The 17,935-nt window shown below is 35.1% G+C and overlaps 1 protein-coding gene across 1 annotated transcript in view; it reads right to left on the bottom strand.

The window, feature by feature from the left end:
* LOC145671560 (beta-galactosidase-like) overlaps positions 1-17,935 on the bottom strand; it is a 137,838-nt gene that overhangs the window by 34,888 nt on the left and 85,015 nt on the right. The window contains exons 6-7 of the mRNA XM_081740747.1: positions 11,715-11,895; positions 7,523-7,744 (exon numbers count right to left, since the gene is read on the bottom strand). Of these exons, the coding sequence (XP_081596873.1) occupies positions 7,523-7,744; positions 11,715-11,895 (403 nt within the window). The remainder of the gene's footprint in view (positions 1-7,522; positions 7,745-11,714; positions 11,896-17,935) is intronic.

Genomic DNA, 17,935 nt, shown 5'->3' with positions numbered 1-17,935 from the left:
TCAATTGACTATTAACTTTCCCAACAACAAAGGATGCTATAGTGCCATTTAGTTCTGATGGAATATTTCCCCTGGGACTGGGTTTCTCTCCTGTGAAATAATTCGGCTTATTCGAATGAGTCTCTGAAGATATCGAATTTCGAGACCCGAACCCCTTTTGATTCGATTTCGAATTATTTTTATTAGGATGTTCCTTAAAATTATCTTTCCCATTACCACACAATCGATTAGTTCTAGCATTACTACTAGAAAGAACAACATTTGATTTATTTTTGATATAACCCGATTGTTTATTATAATCAATTTGATTTTTATTAATCAGGACGAACTGGTCAGCTATTTCCAAAAGTTCTCTTCTATCAACAGGAATATACGCATTTAACATTCTATGTCTCTGATTCGGATTCATTCCGCTCAGGATTATATTAACTAATTCAATCTCAGGTGCCCTCATTCCTAACACATTCATAGCAACCATGACTGATCGAACATAATTATTAATTAATTCATTCAATTTCTGCCTCCTATAAACACGTTCAGATATTAGCGTATGAATACATACTGGTGTCACAAACTTTGTCAACAAAGAATATCGTAACTCTTCCCAACCAATGTTATCATGTAAGGCAGACAAAATTATTTTCAAAACTGTACCTTCACATCGCGAAATCAAAGCTGTCAGTATCATTCCCAAAGAATAACTAGTATCTAATAAGATTTCTTCGATGCTAACCATAACCTCAAACATCTGAATACTATCATTTCCATCTAATTTCTTAAAATTTCTAAATTTATTGTCTAAATATTCGGAGGTTTTACTAAAAGTATGTTTAATCATAAGCTTATTCTCTACCTGAGAAACAAAATTTGCTGATGCATTTCCTGAATCACGATTATAACATTCTGGGTAATTCAAATTAGCATAGTTGATATAAGGTTGTTGCTCATTCCTAGTATTAACTACCCTAGGGGTTGAATTCCTGATCCTAGAAACTCTTTGATAGTATTGACCCAAATTCAAATACCTATTACTAAGTTCAGGATTCTGAGCCTCGATATTACTTTCTGGACACCCTATATGATTTCCTAAAGGTGGTCCATTCAAACTTTCCGAAAAGGTTACCTGCCGACAATCCCGTCCATCATTACTTAAACTGGGATTCACTTGCCTACTAAATCCAAAAGTCGAATCATTTGTTCCAGGCATTCCCTCATTATTCCGAACTAGCGAAGGCCTATGACGAATATAAAAGCTTCCTTGAGTCGGAGGTGTAAAAGACATATTAGCATAACCAAGGCTCGAATGCTGATCTAAATCTACCTGGCCAGTCCTATCCATGGTTACAAATCCTGAGATATCAATAGGCATATCAATACTAACGTATTCTCTTTCATAATTTCGATTATCCATCCTTGAGATACAATGCTGATAAGATAATATCAATACCAAAATAAACAAAATGATTTCACTTATAATTAACATACAACCAAGTTACCACTAAAATCTACAATCTACCAGTGACCAAATGGAAACAACCCATACAAGAACTACTAATCCAATCGAAATTTCAAAATTTAATTCAAGAAACTTTTTTTTTTAAATATAAATAATGATTAATACTGTTCAAATTTCCAATAATATTACTACAAAACACAACCATCAATTATTTAACCGGAGGTGGAGGTCACAAATATTTATGAAAACACAGTATATATATAATTAACAAGTGAAAATTTTCTAAATTTTAACGTAATCAGGAAAATAACAAAATTAAAAAATTAAAGTGGATTTGCTGTTTTGTCATTGTAACGCCCCATTCCCCAGGAGTCAGAGGTTGAAAACTAAAAAAAAAAAAAAGAATCCCAAACCAACCCCGGACTCCACCGAAGAAGGGACTACGGCAGATGGATTCGCGCTGCTCAAGCTCACCTGATTAACTTGTGGCTAGACTGTGATTATCCAGTATTCACTCTAATATAAGGTTAAACAACAATAATAACAAAAAATAACCAACCAAAATTCAGTTTTCAAATAACAAATTTTATTTCAATAAGTATAGGTGAATATTTGCTCAAGCGTTTGAAGAACAGATATTCACCAACATGATTTAAAATATCCAAAAAAATTTAAACAATGTAATTAAATTCCGGAGCAATTAACCAATTTTTCTTTGTACTGAAACCTAGAACCTTCAGATTGAACCCTGAATTTATAGATTTCTCTCAATATTTTTTAGCTAAGAGCAATTCGTATTATTAGCAAAAACTCTAGAAAAAGAATATTCAATATTTCGCACCTGTACAGAGAAAATATTTTTATTGAGCAAAATATCTTAATTGATCAATATTACTGATTAAAGAAATTCAAACCATTCAAATGTTTTCAAATGCATGAAAATGCAAGAAAATATATTCAAAAAAATATTTGTTCTTTACTGATTTTTTTTTCCGGCAGTATTCGGAACTCTACCTCTTAATTTTGTCCGCGAGGCAATTTTTTTTTAAATACAATTTCTTATTGTGCAAAACGAGGTCCTTATCACAGATTATACTAATATAACCACAAATTAAAGAAATCAATTCCAGCTTAGTACGATTTAGGACCCAAAATTTCAATCCAATTCAATCAATCTGTCCCAATCAACCCTCTTAATAGCCTCTTCAATTCTGTCTATTCAAACTTTGCAAACAGCATTTCTGAAAACCAGTTTCATTATACCCAAAACAACTGTGACTCCGAGTCTAATAATGACGTGAGAATAATGACGTGAGAGAGAGTTTGCATTAAACGCTAAGCTCTGATCAAACAAATTAACATTAGAAAAGGTAATTCAATGAATACTGGACAATCATACCAAGAATTTCCACCCAAAACAGCATTTAAGCATTACTAGTGAGGTGAGTCTAAAAATTTGGGGGGGGGGGATTTTCAATTTTTCGCAAAAAATCTGAAAATATCACTCTTATTCTCTGGAAAATACCCGAATACATGTCAGCGATTGAATGCAAGTTATATTAACCCATTTCCAGCTCATTAATGATACTACGTAACCAACTAAACCCATATGTAAACTACTAGTTAACTGCGTACTTACCAGGATTAAACGAAACGCAATTTAGCTCCAGCAATATTTTACCTTTGTAGATAATTTTACTTCCCTCTGGTTGGAACAGCTTATGTCCTATGTTCTAGTACTGACTTTCTGTTAACTTGGGCCCGAGACGAAGTGAGTATAATTGATTTTTTCTTTTTGAGAAAAAGGCCGAAAAATAGCTTTAAGAAATTACAACACATTGAAATCCAAACAATATAATCACAAATTGGAGCAGAATGGAGTTACTTTAATGGGCACTTTGTCTGACCACCAAGGCTCACTCAAGCACCGTCTCCTCGATGCCGGTTTAACTCCATTAAATTTCAATAAAAATACTTTCCACAAGGGAACAAAATTCTCCGAGATCACAATTACTAACAAAACACTCAGCTGTGTTCACTGAAAGCATTTCAATACACTCACTTCACCTTTGGCCACTTTTATTCTTTTCACTTTTAACTCTGCATTCAACTACAACACGCGCCATGCAAGCTATGAAACAACACACGGTGAACAAGCATACGCGAGCCCAACTCCACCAGCGGAGGTCAAAACAGCAAATCAGCCTCAGGAGGCAGCTGCTTCGAAAGCAAGACTCGCCATACAGGATAGGAAATTCTCTCTCACGTTATTATCGCTCGTTACATTTTTTTCTCTCTCATTTTTTTTTTAAAAAGAAACATTTTCTTTCAAAACGTCTGATACCACATAAACGTTAAATAGACGTTACTGTAGACCCACATATAATGCAAATACATCATAATTAGATATAATTATCTTAAATATCAATAATATTTGACTAGATATTATTAATACAATTTTTGCATTTAATCAGGATTTACATTTTTTTTTAATTTCAGTCAATACAAATCTCTATTTCCATGTAGCTGGAATGCTACAGTATCAAACACCATTTTTAATCAATTTTATATTTTTTTTTCTAACAAATGCACATTCTCTACCCCATCCCTAATGTCTTTCCACCCCTATACCAATAATGTGATAAATTCCTAAGTTGGACCATAGTCCTCTCATATAGTAAAAATAATCAAAATTTGTTCAGCGGTCTAGGAAGAGTTAGCCATCAAACTTTCTTGCATTCATATGATATAAATTTTATATTACATTCATATATTTTTTATATATGAATGTAACAAAATATTGCTATTTGACTTCTGTCGTTGTGCAAAATTTTATCATTTTATGACGTCAGGAAATGAGTTATATTAGTGTTGCAAGATTTGAAACATCCCACAACCATTGTAAGTTAAAGAAAAGCATTTACTCAGTTTTATTCATGAATTTAGCATGAATTTAGTTTTATTCATTGAAATTTGATAATCTTGAAGAAGAAAAGATACTGTGACTCCCAATTTTTTCCTCTTTGTACGGGCTTAATTCTTACCTCGTTCTAGTGATGTGAGGCGGAAAATTTTCCGCGGAAAATTTCCCATTTCGGAAAATTTTCCGGAAAATTTTCCGCTATATTTTTCCGGAAAATTTTCCGTTCTAATAAAATATCCGTAATGAAGTAACAATTCCTCAGCAATCATAAAATTGTTTGAATTCATGTATAGAAATTTTAAAAAGTGAAAGATCGTTTAAAGAATCTGAAAATTTTCATGGCTCAGACAATTTTCAGTACTATGTAAGAACAAATGAAACAGTTTTTCATGAATCGAAATATTTTCTCTTATATGGAAAAATTGAATAACTTCGGTTTTTATGTCGGAAAATTTTCATCATTTGAAGCAAAAAGTAAAACAGCTTTTTGTGAATCGGAAAGTTTTTTTTGCTCTGTAGAAACAAGTGAAAGGAATTTTTATGAATCGTAAAATTTTCATCACGATGTAGAAACAAGTGGGGAAAAAAAACTTCATAATCCGGAGAATTATGGATATTGTGTATAGTGATGTTAGGTGGAAAATTTTCCACTATATTTAACTGCACATAGAGTTACAAAATTGAATTACTGTAGAAGAAAGTTAGTCAGCAACAAATTATAATTTTCCAATTAGCTTTCGGGAACGGGAAAATTTTCTAATATTTCAAGTTGAGAAGTAAAATTTTACACAGTGCTTCTCTCTCTCTCTTCATCTGCGAGCTCCTTCGTTGCTAAGCGGTTAGCATACGCGCCTTTGGCATGCAAGACCTTTCTTTGATTCCCAGCGGGAGCTCATGTAGTTCGGATTCCATGTTAATTAGTTGGTCCCGTCTTATATGGTCTCGCTGCTGAGAAGGACGTTAAACTCAAAATCAACTCAATTCAACTTCTCTCTTTCTCTCTCTCTCTCTCTCTCTCTCTCTCACACACACACACACACAGAGAGAGAGAGAGAGAGAGAGAAACACTGTATATTTTTACTTTCCAACTTAAAATAGAAAATTTTCTGGTTTCCGAAAGCTAACTGGAAAACTATAATTTGTTGCTGTCTAACTTTCCTCTACAGGAGTTGAATTTTATAGCTGAATGTGCAGTTACATATAATGGAAAATTTTCCACCAAATATCACTATACATAATATCCAAAATTCTCCGGATTATGAAAAGTTTTTTTTCCACTTGTTTCTACATCGTGATGAAAATTTTCCGACTAATGAAAATTCCTTTCACTTGTTTCTACAGAGAAATAAAATTTTCCAATTCGCAAAAAGTTGATTTAATTTTTGCTTCAAAATTATGAAAATTTTCCGACTCATGAAGAGTTCTTTAATTTTTCCATACAAGACAGAAAATATTTCGATTCATGAAAAATTATTTCACTTGTTCTTACATAGTACTGAAAATTGTCTGAGCCATGAAAATTTTCAGATTCTTTAAACGATCTTTCACTTTTTAACATTTCTATACATGAATTCAATCAATTTTATGAATACTGAGGAATTGTTACTTGATCACTGATATTTGTTAAGAACGGAAAATTTCCCAGAAAAATATAGAAGAAAATTTTCCACCTCACATCACGGCTAAACAACGATGTAGGAATAAGTGGAGTATGTTTTTATGAATCGGAAAATTTTCCGTTTGAAAATTTTCCGGAAAATTTTCATCACTGTATAGGATAGTCAATTTTTCGATTCATGAAAAATTGTTTCACTTGTTCCTACATAGTACTGAAAATTGTCTGAGCCATGAAAATTTTCAGATTCTTTAAACGATCTTTCACTTTTTAACATTTCTATACATGAAGTTGATTGATTTTATGAATACTGAGGAATTGTTACTTGATCACTGATATTTGTTAAGAACGGAAAATTTTCCAGAAAAATATAGAAGAAAATTTTCCTCTTCACACCACGGCTAAACAACGATGTAGGAATAAGTAGAGTACGTTTTTATGAATCGGAAAATTTTCCCGGAAAATTTTCCGTTTCAAAATTTTCCGGAAAATTTTCATCACAGCCTCGTTCCCCCCTAAAATTGCTGTAGTATATATGTGTGAAAGACTAGGTCTGGGCATATACAGGTAGGTAGGTCTGAAGTGAATTATTTTTCTTTGTTAAAAACCTACGCGCAGAAATTCCAAATTTGTAGAAATTTCAAATAAATTGCGGTAAGTGTTGCTCATCAGAATGGTTTACCAATATATACCCGTAAATAAATGTTTCTTCTATAGTGTGTTATTTATTTAACAATCGTTAGATACAGCTCAGATATAATTTTTTATACTGGATATCTAACAACAAGAACAACAACAATGGAAAGGACCTGGGAGGGTATCGGCCAGGGCCTGTTTTAGTAGGTACCATTCCGGCATTTGCCTGGTAGGACTGAGGAAAACCCTGGAAAATCCCAGTCAGTATGGTCGAACCCACAACCTCCTGAATGCGAAGCCAACGCTCTGCCACTTGAGCTACTTCACTCGGTATATAAATAATGTTATATAAAATTCCAATGGGAAATTCTTATTTCATGTACAGTTCTCCACTGGTCTAGTGGCTAGTGCGTGTGCCTTTGGTGGACGTGGTCCTGGATTTAATTTCCGGGTGGAAGGGAATTCAAATATTTTAACACACTATGGTGGTTCGGATTCAACCTTAAACTGTAGGTCTACGTCTCATATAGCATCGGTACTTGAAAAGGACGCTAAACTCCAATAAACAAACAATAAAGTTGCAACACAATCTTCCGCTTCACTTGATGATTGATGATCTTTCCTTTGATCTTTATGGGGACAAGGATCCAAGTCCATTTTTGTTCATTTTGGACATAATTAATATTGAGATCTCTATTTGAAGCTCATTTCAGGGCTTAAAAGATTGACGTCAAGATATTGTAAATTGCTCTTATAATGTTAAAAATAAACAATGTTCACTTTTCCACATATTTAAACGGAGCGTACAATCTTTGTCTATTATTTTTTAAATAACTTTGTTAATTTGACTTGATTCTCTTGTGCTCTGAGCGACCCATGTAAAGACTTTTACCTGCCATAAATCCGAAATTTGTTCCTCCATGAAACATGTAAAGATTAACAGATGCATTCACTGCTAGCATTTCATCCAGTGTTTTGACAACTGCATCAATAGAAACTCTGGAGTGTGGTTGCTCCCAATGATCCATCCATCCAGGGTAAAATTCAGAATTGATCAACGGTCCTTGAGGTTCGTAAGCTCTTTGGGCATTGAAAGATAGCGTCACATTTCTACCTGAAAATAGAATCTGTTGGTTATTAACGTGTCTACCATTTCATATTATCTCCTAATACTTCTCTATGCTTTCAAAGAGATTCGTTGTGATAACTAGAGCTTTTATTTTTATCTATTTTTTAATCAATCTCAGCTGGTAGATACGCTTACATTACATTTTGTTTAATTAATCAATTTATCTTCGAAGAAAGCAATTATGAACAATATACACGTTATTAAATTTTCTGTTCATTTCAACGAAACATAATTTCCGATTAAATGAATGAATTGAAAGCAAAAGATGGCGTAGATAGAATTCAACATCACTACCTAGGTACTAAAAGTTGTCTACTGAATACGCATGCTTACGGCGAGGCTTAGTTCTAAGGATAAGATTTGAACCGTTGATGTCGAATCATTGTTGTTTGCATTGTTTGCATTGTTGTTTGCAAGATGAAACATTGTTGTTGTCATGCACGCTGAATCTGGGGCCGAGAGATCCTGTCACAACAAAGTTTGCTTGAGCCTCTTGAATCTGGATATCTGACATAACGAAATATACATATTTGAACGGGTTCCCCCAAAGTTATACGCAAATTGGCGCAGCTGGATGCTGCTGTATTTTTACGTATTCCTGTTATGTGCATGCATACGATTAGAAAATAAGTAGGACAAAACTTCAATTTTAAAAAGACAAGGGCACGGTATTCTACCCCTTTATTTATTTAGCAGCAAATCATCCACATGTTAGAGCAGACAATGTTTTTCTTTTCCGCTTTTAATATCCTCCAAATTAAAATATGTACAAGCAAGCACGTATGTAGGAATTATTTCCGGAGAGGTACAAAGCTATGGAGGGATCAAAATTTAATGTGAGGACAAATTATATTAAAATTTGTAATACCACCCCTAAATTTAGACTAAGTTTGCAGAAACGTCGGGATTTCCGGGTGTAAAGATTCTCAGGACCCACACTCTGCGTACGTCTCTGTATGCAAGTAAATAATATATTCATGTTCTGCACACCAAACAGCTCCATGTTCAAAATTTTGTGCATACGCATTCAGCTGTTCGTAAAAGAAGACTTCACTTGATCAATTCCTTTATATTGAATTTCGAAATTCGTGTAAGTAAACATGTTTGTACAAAGCTTGTATTGGGTGTATCGAAACTCTTGTCTGCTTCGACTTACCTCTAAACGGAGATAAATAAAATTATTCGTATTCCTCCAATGTTCAGAACTATGATGAGGTAATAATACATTGCTCTCACTTTTTCAGGAAGAGGTGCAAGCTATACACACACATTTTGGCAATTACTTGCCACGCGGGATACTTGCAGCAGGAAAAAAAGAACAAATTGAATTTCGATAGTAAGCTGAACTTACCAAACTTAGAACAAATGGTTTATTCCACCACGTAAAGGTTTCGCTTACTGATTTTACCATAACATTCGCGGAACAAGCATTCATGCCACCCATATTTCTAACGTAAAAGCAGAATACACATACACAATTGAATTGGCACCATAATCACTGCGATTATCTAAATTTAATACTTTCATTGTTTTCTTAAATATATATGACTGCAATATTATTAGACAATCAATATTATATTTTTGTAACTTACCATAATATTGTAGTTTCATATGCTTGTTTCATTGTGAAAGTAATAATTAAAAGTAGTGAACTATTTGTGGAGGAATACAGACGTCGCTAGGCCAACAGCAAATCTGTATGCTTTAGTTGCACGTGGCTTTGTGTATCACAGTTTAGAGGTAAGTGCGAACATAAAATGCATTTTAAGTTGTAGTAGTGTATTTTACAGTTCAGAAAAAGAGATGTAATAATAGTAGACCTTTTAAATGCACTCACTTCTTTGAACTAAAATATTCAAAATTCGTGTGAGTAAATGAGATATTTGTATTCTGTGTATCAGAATGGAGAATAAAATTGTTGCCACTATACAGATAGTGATGAACCCACAAATGGTATACTTGCAAAGTATTAACTCCAGCATACACCTGCTATCACTACTTTATGAGAGGTATGTTTCTTGTCCGCTCCTTGTGTCTGACAGTGTAGCTTACCGACATGAGAATAAGGGCAGCAAATTATATTGTCAGAGTCCGTCAAAAATGTACTTAACTGAAGGTGCTCAAAGTTGTTATCATTAGGGCCTAGACACAATGCACAACGGCCAGCGGTTCTTCAGTAAGGCCGATCAATATGTTCGCGGGAATTGCTACATATACTGCTGAAATTTCTTCACGAAGGTCTCTCAATGTAGCCGGTTTCCTGCGAAACACATCCTTCAAAAGGAACCGAAAAAGTCAGAGCCCAGAGGTGTTAATTTTCAAACTTAATATATCACTTTAAAACGGACTTCCGTTCCCCAAATATGAAGCGTGCATTCGACGTTTTGTTTCGCTCTCATGCGTCACATGTTACAGTCACGAGAGTACAAACATATATTAAGAAAACACCATATTAGATATTGTAATGATAATTCAAGTAAAAATGAAATACAAGTTTAGGGGAAACCGGGATATTCACGAAGACTGCGGTAATGCTGAACACACAATTTACACCCAAGGAAGATTGTTAGAAAACAGACGATTTTGCTGCACGCTAGAGGAGAGACCTGGAAAAGTGTAGCATAAATTTGGTGGCAGTCAGTTGAATGGATTGCCAGGAAGAAGATGTTATGTTGTTTTTGTCGAATCACTTATAACGTTGATTCAATAATCTAGGCAAAGTAAGTTGACTGTTATCTATATTGTTACAAATAAGGCTATATATTCCCCTATATTTGAACATTAGTTCTTTGTAATCTTACTAGCCTGTATGCAGGCAACAATTAGTTTGAACTATAACAATAAAATGGCGTCTCATGGGGAAATGCCAGACAGAATGTTTGCCATTACCCGGTGGTTCGGGATTGCCTTATGGTGTAAAATAAATTATTAAAAAATTTTTAATAGTCTTTTTTTATTGAAAAGTAAGTAATAAGTTATTGAAATTGGTTTGGGAAATAGATCATGTCTTGGTTACAAGCATTATTAGGCTTATTAATTAGAATAGTTTGCTATATTTATTAATTGCTACATTTATTAGTTATGTCTGCAATTATAATTGTTATTAAAAATTTAAATACTAAACTACGGTATATTTTTAATGTATTTTAATGCATTTCGCTTTTTTGTAAAAGAAAGTTTAAAGTAAACAATATGTTCGGGATTACCCCGACCACCGGGGCAATCCCGAACGTAGGTACATTTCTAAAACATCTGACTGATTTGTTGAAAAATATTACTTTTGACTTTCTTCTGCATTTTAGGAAACAGGAAAAACTATAAGCTTTCTATATACAAGAAATCCTTATTTTATATCTAAAAACGAAAAAGTATTTATAACCAAACCTTAAGTGTTCTTGAATACCCCGGTCTTCCCTAGACTAAGAATTGTCATATCCCTGTAAATTATAATAGGGAATAATATGGCACTAATATTACATTTTGTTCGCTTACTAGAGACTTAATAGAGACATAGAGAGAATTAATGTTTGATTGAATATTTTCCTTATACCATATTCATTGTTTCTCATTTAGAATTGTATAATTATTCAATGATTGACTCTTCTTATGTTGATATAATGTTGCTTCTAGCAGGCTGTTCCACAACTTGCTTTAAGATAATTTCATTGTTTAAGAGGACATTCGTATAATTGATAATACTTATAACTAATCGTAATTAAATTATTATGAAAGTTATTGCTGACAGATTTTAAAATAATTAAATTCTGGCAACTATACCAGCCACAACAAGGATTTTGTTAGACAGTTGTAAACAACATACAAAACTGATACGGGACTTTTTCGTTCACTTTCCTTACCTTTCTGTTTCATTTTTAAAAATAATAGTTTAAATCGAAAACTAGAAAATTTTAAACATCTAGAAGTAATATTGAAAGGGATAGTATAATGGATTTACCTATCCCGAAATCTACAGTTGCATAGACACCGGGAATCTTTCCACATTTCAAGTAGCTCGTTAAAGCTCCGTCTGTGGTGAACAGGACAGCTGCATCTTCGACGTAGGATGCAAATATGTCACGAAGAGCTGCTAGGTATTCAACGTCGCAGGCGTAATAACTTCCATACTCGTTTTCAATCTAAATCGATACAAAATTAATTATATTATGATATGTTCGTGATTTTCTCTTAGAACAAATAATAACATAAATTTAAGGCTAGAAGTCCTGGCAAACTAAAAGTAAAACCGTAAATAATAATAATAATAATAATAATAATAATAATAATAATAATAATAATAATAATAATAATAATAATAATAATAATAATAATAATAATAAGCTTAAGGAAATACATAACTTCGGAAAGACTATCAATACAAATTTTATAATTAAAGCATTATAAAATAATCTGCTAATGAGTATGAATTTCCAGATTGCGAAAACAGTTCGCCATTCATTAATTTTAGCAATTCTTTACTAACAAGGAAACCGATTCAAGTGTGACACGAAATTATGATTTAGTTTATGCCTAAACGAAGTGTTTTTGTGTACAATTAAACCCATAGAGGAAAAAACCCTCGATCTCAACTGTTCCGGAGATATAGAGGAATAAGGAGAAGGCTGGTGCGCAGGTATTTTGCGAATTTTTGCGTATGTAGCCATAGTACAGTCAGCGACTGTAAAAAGTGGAGGTTGGATACATAAGAAATGATAGCTTTTTCCAGTAGCAGAATAGTTTCACTGTATGTCTGATAGTTGGACAACCAACATGACAGCAAATACATGCCCGAAAACATAACATGCCAGGATATTCCTCCATTTGGAGGAAAAAGTATTACTATCTGAGAGCATCACTAGAGAAACAACCACGAGATAAATCTGCAGAAATTCCATTCACTTTAAGATCAAAGAGATAGGAATTAAAGCAAAGGAAACGAAAAGAATAATACGCATCATGTAGAGACCGAAAAAGTATGGAAAGCTAAACAAAATGAGAAAAGAAGGAAAGAGGGAAAGGAAATAGCAAAAGACATGGGAATAAATTAAATTTTAACACTTAAGGATAAACAATCTCCGTCTTTCCCCCTACCCCCTGTATTGTCTTGTTTTTCTCCCTTCATAGGATAAATCTCTTTCAGTATCAAATGCGAACATCAATTATATTGTTTATTTCCTTGAAAAAAAACGCAACTCAGTCTAGGCTGAGACTCGAACACAGAATCCTGAGAACGACAGTCACACACGGTACCCACTTATCTACATAGGCTCTATCAAGTGAGTTTATAATTCAACCATTACACGCGCTGTCATCAAGCGTGTTAAATCAGCCATTGACGGTGAGTTACTCCAGTTACACTTGATGTTAGAATTTCATTTACGGCCTTTAGCTATCTACGGCAACAGGCCCCATGTTTTCATTAAAAGCATTTGTGCTGTAGATTAACATCAAGAATAAATTAATGTATTATGAATTAATCTCTTGGGTGCACCAACACACACACATACATCGTATATACGTATATAGAGATAATCGGATTGATTAAGGATTAAATGAGTTATTTCGTAAATTTACGAAACGGGTCTTGAAGGACAGTAATGACATCTCGTAGCGTTGTTACGTAACACACGTAATATAAATAAAGCTTCAAAGCCAAAAGTTACAAGTTCTGCCGTGGCTAAGTCGGTAGAACGTCTGTTTCTTGAGTGGAGCAACGCGGGTTCAAATCTCGGCTGGTTCATTTTGATTTTTCTTTTTCTCAAAATACATTCCTATATGTTTGTATTTGTCAATAATAATTGCTTTATTGCATTTTTTGTAGATTAACTTAAATTAGTGAGGTTAAGTAAAGTCAGGAAGGTTAAGATAAATATATGACTGCTTTATACGTGTCAGTGTTGGGCAAATTTCAATTGAATTAACAATTAACAATTAATCTGTAAATTTAATTGTTAATTGCAATTAACAATTGAAATAAATAATGGTTAATTGTTAATTGCAGTTGGCCATTGAAAAAGGAGAATCAATTGCAATTGATCAATTGATTGAAAGTAATTGCAGTGGAAAGTAATTGCAATTGAATTCTGTAATTCAATTGCAATTGAAATTAATTGGCAATTGATTCAATTGCAATTGATTTCCACAGCAATTACTTTCAATTGATTGATCAATTGCAATTGATTTTCACTGATTAATTTTCAACACTGTAGTTCAGAGAGGGCGTGGGGCAATGAAAACTTTAGCCATGACCAATTGACTCACCACCCGTCGTGACCCACGACCCACCGTGACCCACTCTGACCCACCACCCACCATAAACCACTCTTACCCACTGTGACCCACAGACCCACCAAAACCCATTGTCATCAACTCTGACCCATGATTCACGACCTCTTCTCTACTGACTAAAGAGTTTAAACTTGTAATAAAACAAGTCTATAAAATTATAACTCATCGGAGTTTGAATTTCTACGATCAATCGCTCAAGCACCGCACTAATACAATAACGGCGGATCTGACCTTTCTAATATAAATAAAATAGAGTTTGTTCGTGTGTCTGTCTGTCTATCTTTGTGCGGCCTGTGGACGATACGAGTAGACCGAAACTTTTCAAAATTTGGTCACGGGTAGCTTGGTCTAGGCCCCAGACCAAGACGAAGAGGTTTTTTTTTTAATTCATTACTAGGGGGTCTCCAGGGAACGCTTACCGGGACCGGCCTGGGGACCAGAAAATCGACCGAGAGTTACCAAATTTTGGTCAAAGATACCTTGGTCCAGGTCCCATACCAAGGCAAAGCGTTTTCAACAAAATTCGAACCAGGGGGTCTCAGGGGGGCGTTTACCGGAACATGTAAAAGTAGAATGGTATCAGTGTCGATTTCATAGTTTTCGCGGTCGCTGAGATCCATGGTGAAACTCCGATCACATTAACTTCCAAATTCACCGTGTTCGGCTGCGGGCTGTGGGTCAACGGGGGGGGGGATACTGAAACGTAAAAGTAATCCAAAATGACCGATATTAGTGTCAAATCCATAGTTTTCGGGATAGCTGAGCTCAATGGTGAAACTCAAGACCGCGTTTACTTTCATATTTAGCCCCCATCAGCTAAGAAAGGGGAGCATTATAAAGGGGATCACGAGACATGTAGAAATAATCCACAATGACCGATGTCAAATCCGTAGTTTTCGCGATGGCTGAGATCAATGGTGATACTTTCATTAGCGATGATTTTCAAATTTAGCCACTATTGTATGCGGGCCGAGAGTCACCGGGGGTGGGGAATTGCGAGACATGTAAAAATAATGGAAAGTGACCGATATTAGTGTCAAATCCATAGTTTTCGCTGTCGCTGAGATGAATGGTGATACTTCCACAGGCGTTGACTTCCAAATACAGACCCCATCGGCTGTGGGCCAGAGGTATTTTTTTTTTAAATTGGAACCAGAGGATTATAGGGACTTTTACCGGCATATGTAAAAAGTAGTAGAAAATGGCAGATGTTAGTGTCACATTCATAGTTTTCGCGGTATTGGTTGGGGGTTGGTGGGGGCCAGAGGAGATTTTTTCACAATACGAACCAAGGGGGTCTGAGGGGTGGTTCACCGGGACATGTAAAAGTAGTAGAATTTGTGTCGAATCCATATTTATTGGGGCTGCTCAGACGTATAGTGACACCCCCGATAGTGTATACGTTCAAATTCAGCCCCCATCGGCCTTCCCAATGAAAACACATGTACGTTATTGGATATATGTTCACACAAAATATATCCAACTAGCAGCGTTCACCCCGCTTCGCTGCGGTCACCCCGGAACGCAATAAACTTTGTTACTTAGATAATTTTTACTTTTTCGCTTTCAAGTGATATGATAAAAACCATAGAAGATTGCAGTAAATCTTAACATTATATCGCCTGTCATTTATGTTAACCCGCCCCGCTTCGCTGCGGTCATCCCGGTGCTGGCATATTGTAAAAGTGTCTGTAAAAATAAGCAAATCAATTAAAAAATTTTAAACAGAAGATTCAAGCTATTTTCCGCTGTATATCGCCTGTCATTTATGTTAACCCGCCGAGTGACACGGTCATGCGGGTTGCATATAAATACGTTTATTTTTACCTATGATGAACTAATAACAAAGGATTTGTACGTTATGGACACTTGAATGGTCAATTATCTCAAGACACTGGTAATTAAAAATTAAAGTGATATGATAAAAACCATCTAGGGTCCAAATCCTAATAACCCCCCAAAAATGAAAGAAATTGGTTCAGCCGTATTAGCGTGATGAGCGGACAAAATTTTGTACGTTCTCTTTTATATATATAGATTTTAGAAATGTTTCTTAATTGTTCTCCCGTTGTTCAGTTCGTTTACATTGATATTTTATCTGATCCATGCGAAGAAGGGGCATAACAGCTAGTACGAAATGGTAAAGTGTTTGTTATGAAACAAATTACAATGAATTCAGTTATATAGATAATAATTATAATTAATAATTATTTTCTTGTTGAATTATAGATACTTTTCAGTGGAAAACTGAATAAAATTTAAAAGTCCCAAATCAACGTAAAGTAGACCAAAGTAAGGAAAAATGTATAAAATTTTCCATATAATTAAGCTTACAAACTTAAATGGAAATTTAGCTTAATTACATGGAAATTTTTTGAGTCGTTTTGTGCGCCTATTTCCTCGTTTTCTGCGTCACCGGAAATGGGTCAATGTTATCCTACAAATATGGTGGAACAAGTTAATGCTGTTCCGTCAGGAACGATTTCGAGGTCGTTTCCTTCACATCATCTTGTGCGTGTTTTCTACCGTTTTGTAAACCTATTTCCATGTTTTGCGAATCAATGGTAGTGGGTCAAAATGGGCATTTAATGTGGGAAGAAAAATGATTCACTCTCCCACCAGTATCGAATTTCAAGGTCGCTTTTTCGCATTGTTTAGTGCATGTTTTTACCGTTTCTGCGCATATTTTCACGTTTTGTAGGTCAACGAAAGTGGGTCAAAGACGACCTACAAATATGGCAGAAAAAGACATATCCATTCCACTTTCAAGGTCCATTTTGACCCTCTCCCACTGATGCACAAAGCGACACAAATCATGCAAAAAAAAAAAAAGGAAAAGTGAAGAAAACGACCTCGACATTCGATGGTGACGGAACAGCATTAAGTTATTCCGCTATACTTGTAGGCCATTTTGACCCATTTTCGTTGTCGCACTAAAGTGGAAATAGGAGCACAAAACAGTACAAAGCAGGCACTATACGATGCGAAAGAAACGACCTCCAAATTCGATAGTGGCGGAACAATGGCTCTATTTCCTCACACATTGATGGACCATTTTGACGCATTTCTGGTGATGCTCAAAACGTGGAAGTAGGCGAACAGAACGGTACAAAATACACACTAAACGATGCGAAAGAACCAACCCCGAAATTCGATAGTGGCGGAACAGTGAGCCATTTAACTCCCACTTTAAAGCCCCGTTTAATTCACCTCGGGTGATGCACAAGACGAGAAATAGGCGCAGAAAACTTTTTTTTTTTAAAAAAAGGCTCTAAACGATGCGAAAGTAACGATCTAGAAATTCGATAGTGTCGGAACAGTGGGCCATTTTCGTCACACCTTGGAGGCTCATCTTGACACACTTCTAGTGACGAACAAAACGTGGAAATAGGGGCACAAAACGTAACAAAACAGGCACTAGTCAATGCGAAAGGAAGGACCTCGAAATTCGGTAGTGGCGGAGGAGTGAGTCATTTTCGTCACACTTTGGAGGCCCATTTTGACACACTTCTGGTGACGCGCAAAACGTAGAAATAAGGGCACGAAACGGCACGAAACATTCACTAGTCCATACGAAAGGAAGGACCACGAAATTCGGTAGTGACGGAGAAGTGGGTCATTTTCATCACACTTTGGAAGCCCATTTTGACACACTTCTGGTGACGCACAAAACGTACGAAACAGGCACTAAACGATGCGAAAGAACCGACCCCGAAATTCGATAGTGGCGGAACAGTGAGCCATTTAACTCCCACTTTAAAGGCCTGTTTAACTCACTTCCGGTGACGCACAAGACGAGGAAGTAGGTACAGAAAACTTTTTTTAAAAAAATAGGCACTAAACGGTGCAAAAGAAACGACCTAGAAATTCGATAGTGTCGGAACAATGGGT

The sequence above is a fragment of the Thermobia domestica genome, chromosome 15, assembly GCF_964235325.1.
Source record: "Thermobia domestica chromosome 15, izTheDome1.hap1.1, whole genome shotgun sequence".
Taxonomy (NCBI): Eukaryota; Metazoa; Arthropoda; class Insecta; order Zygentoma; family Lepismatidae; genus Thermobia; species Thermobia domestica.
This window is presented reverse-complemented; position numbering and strand designations above follow the sequence as displayed.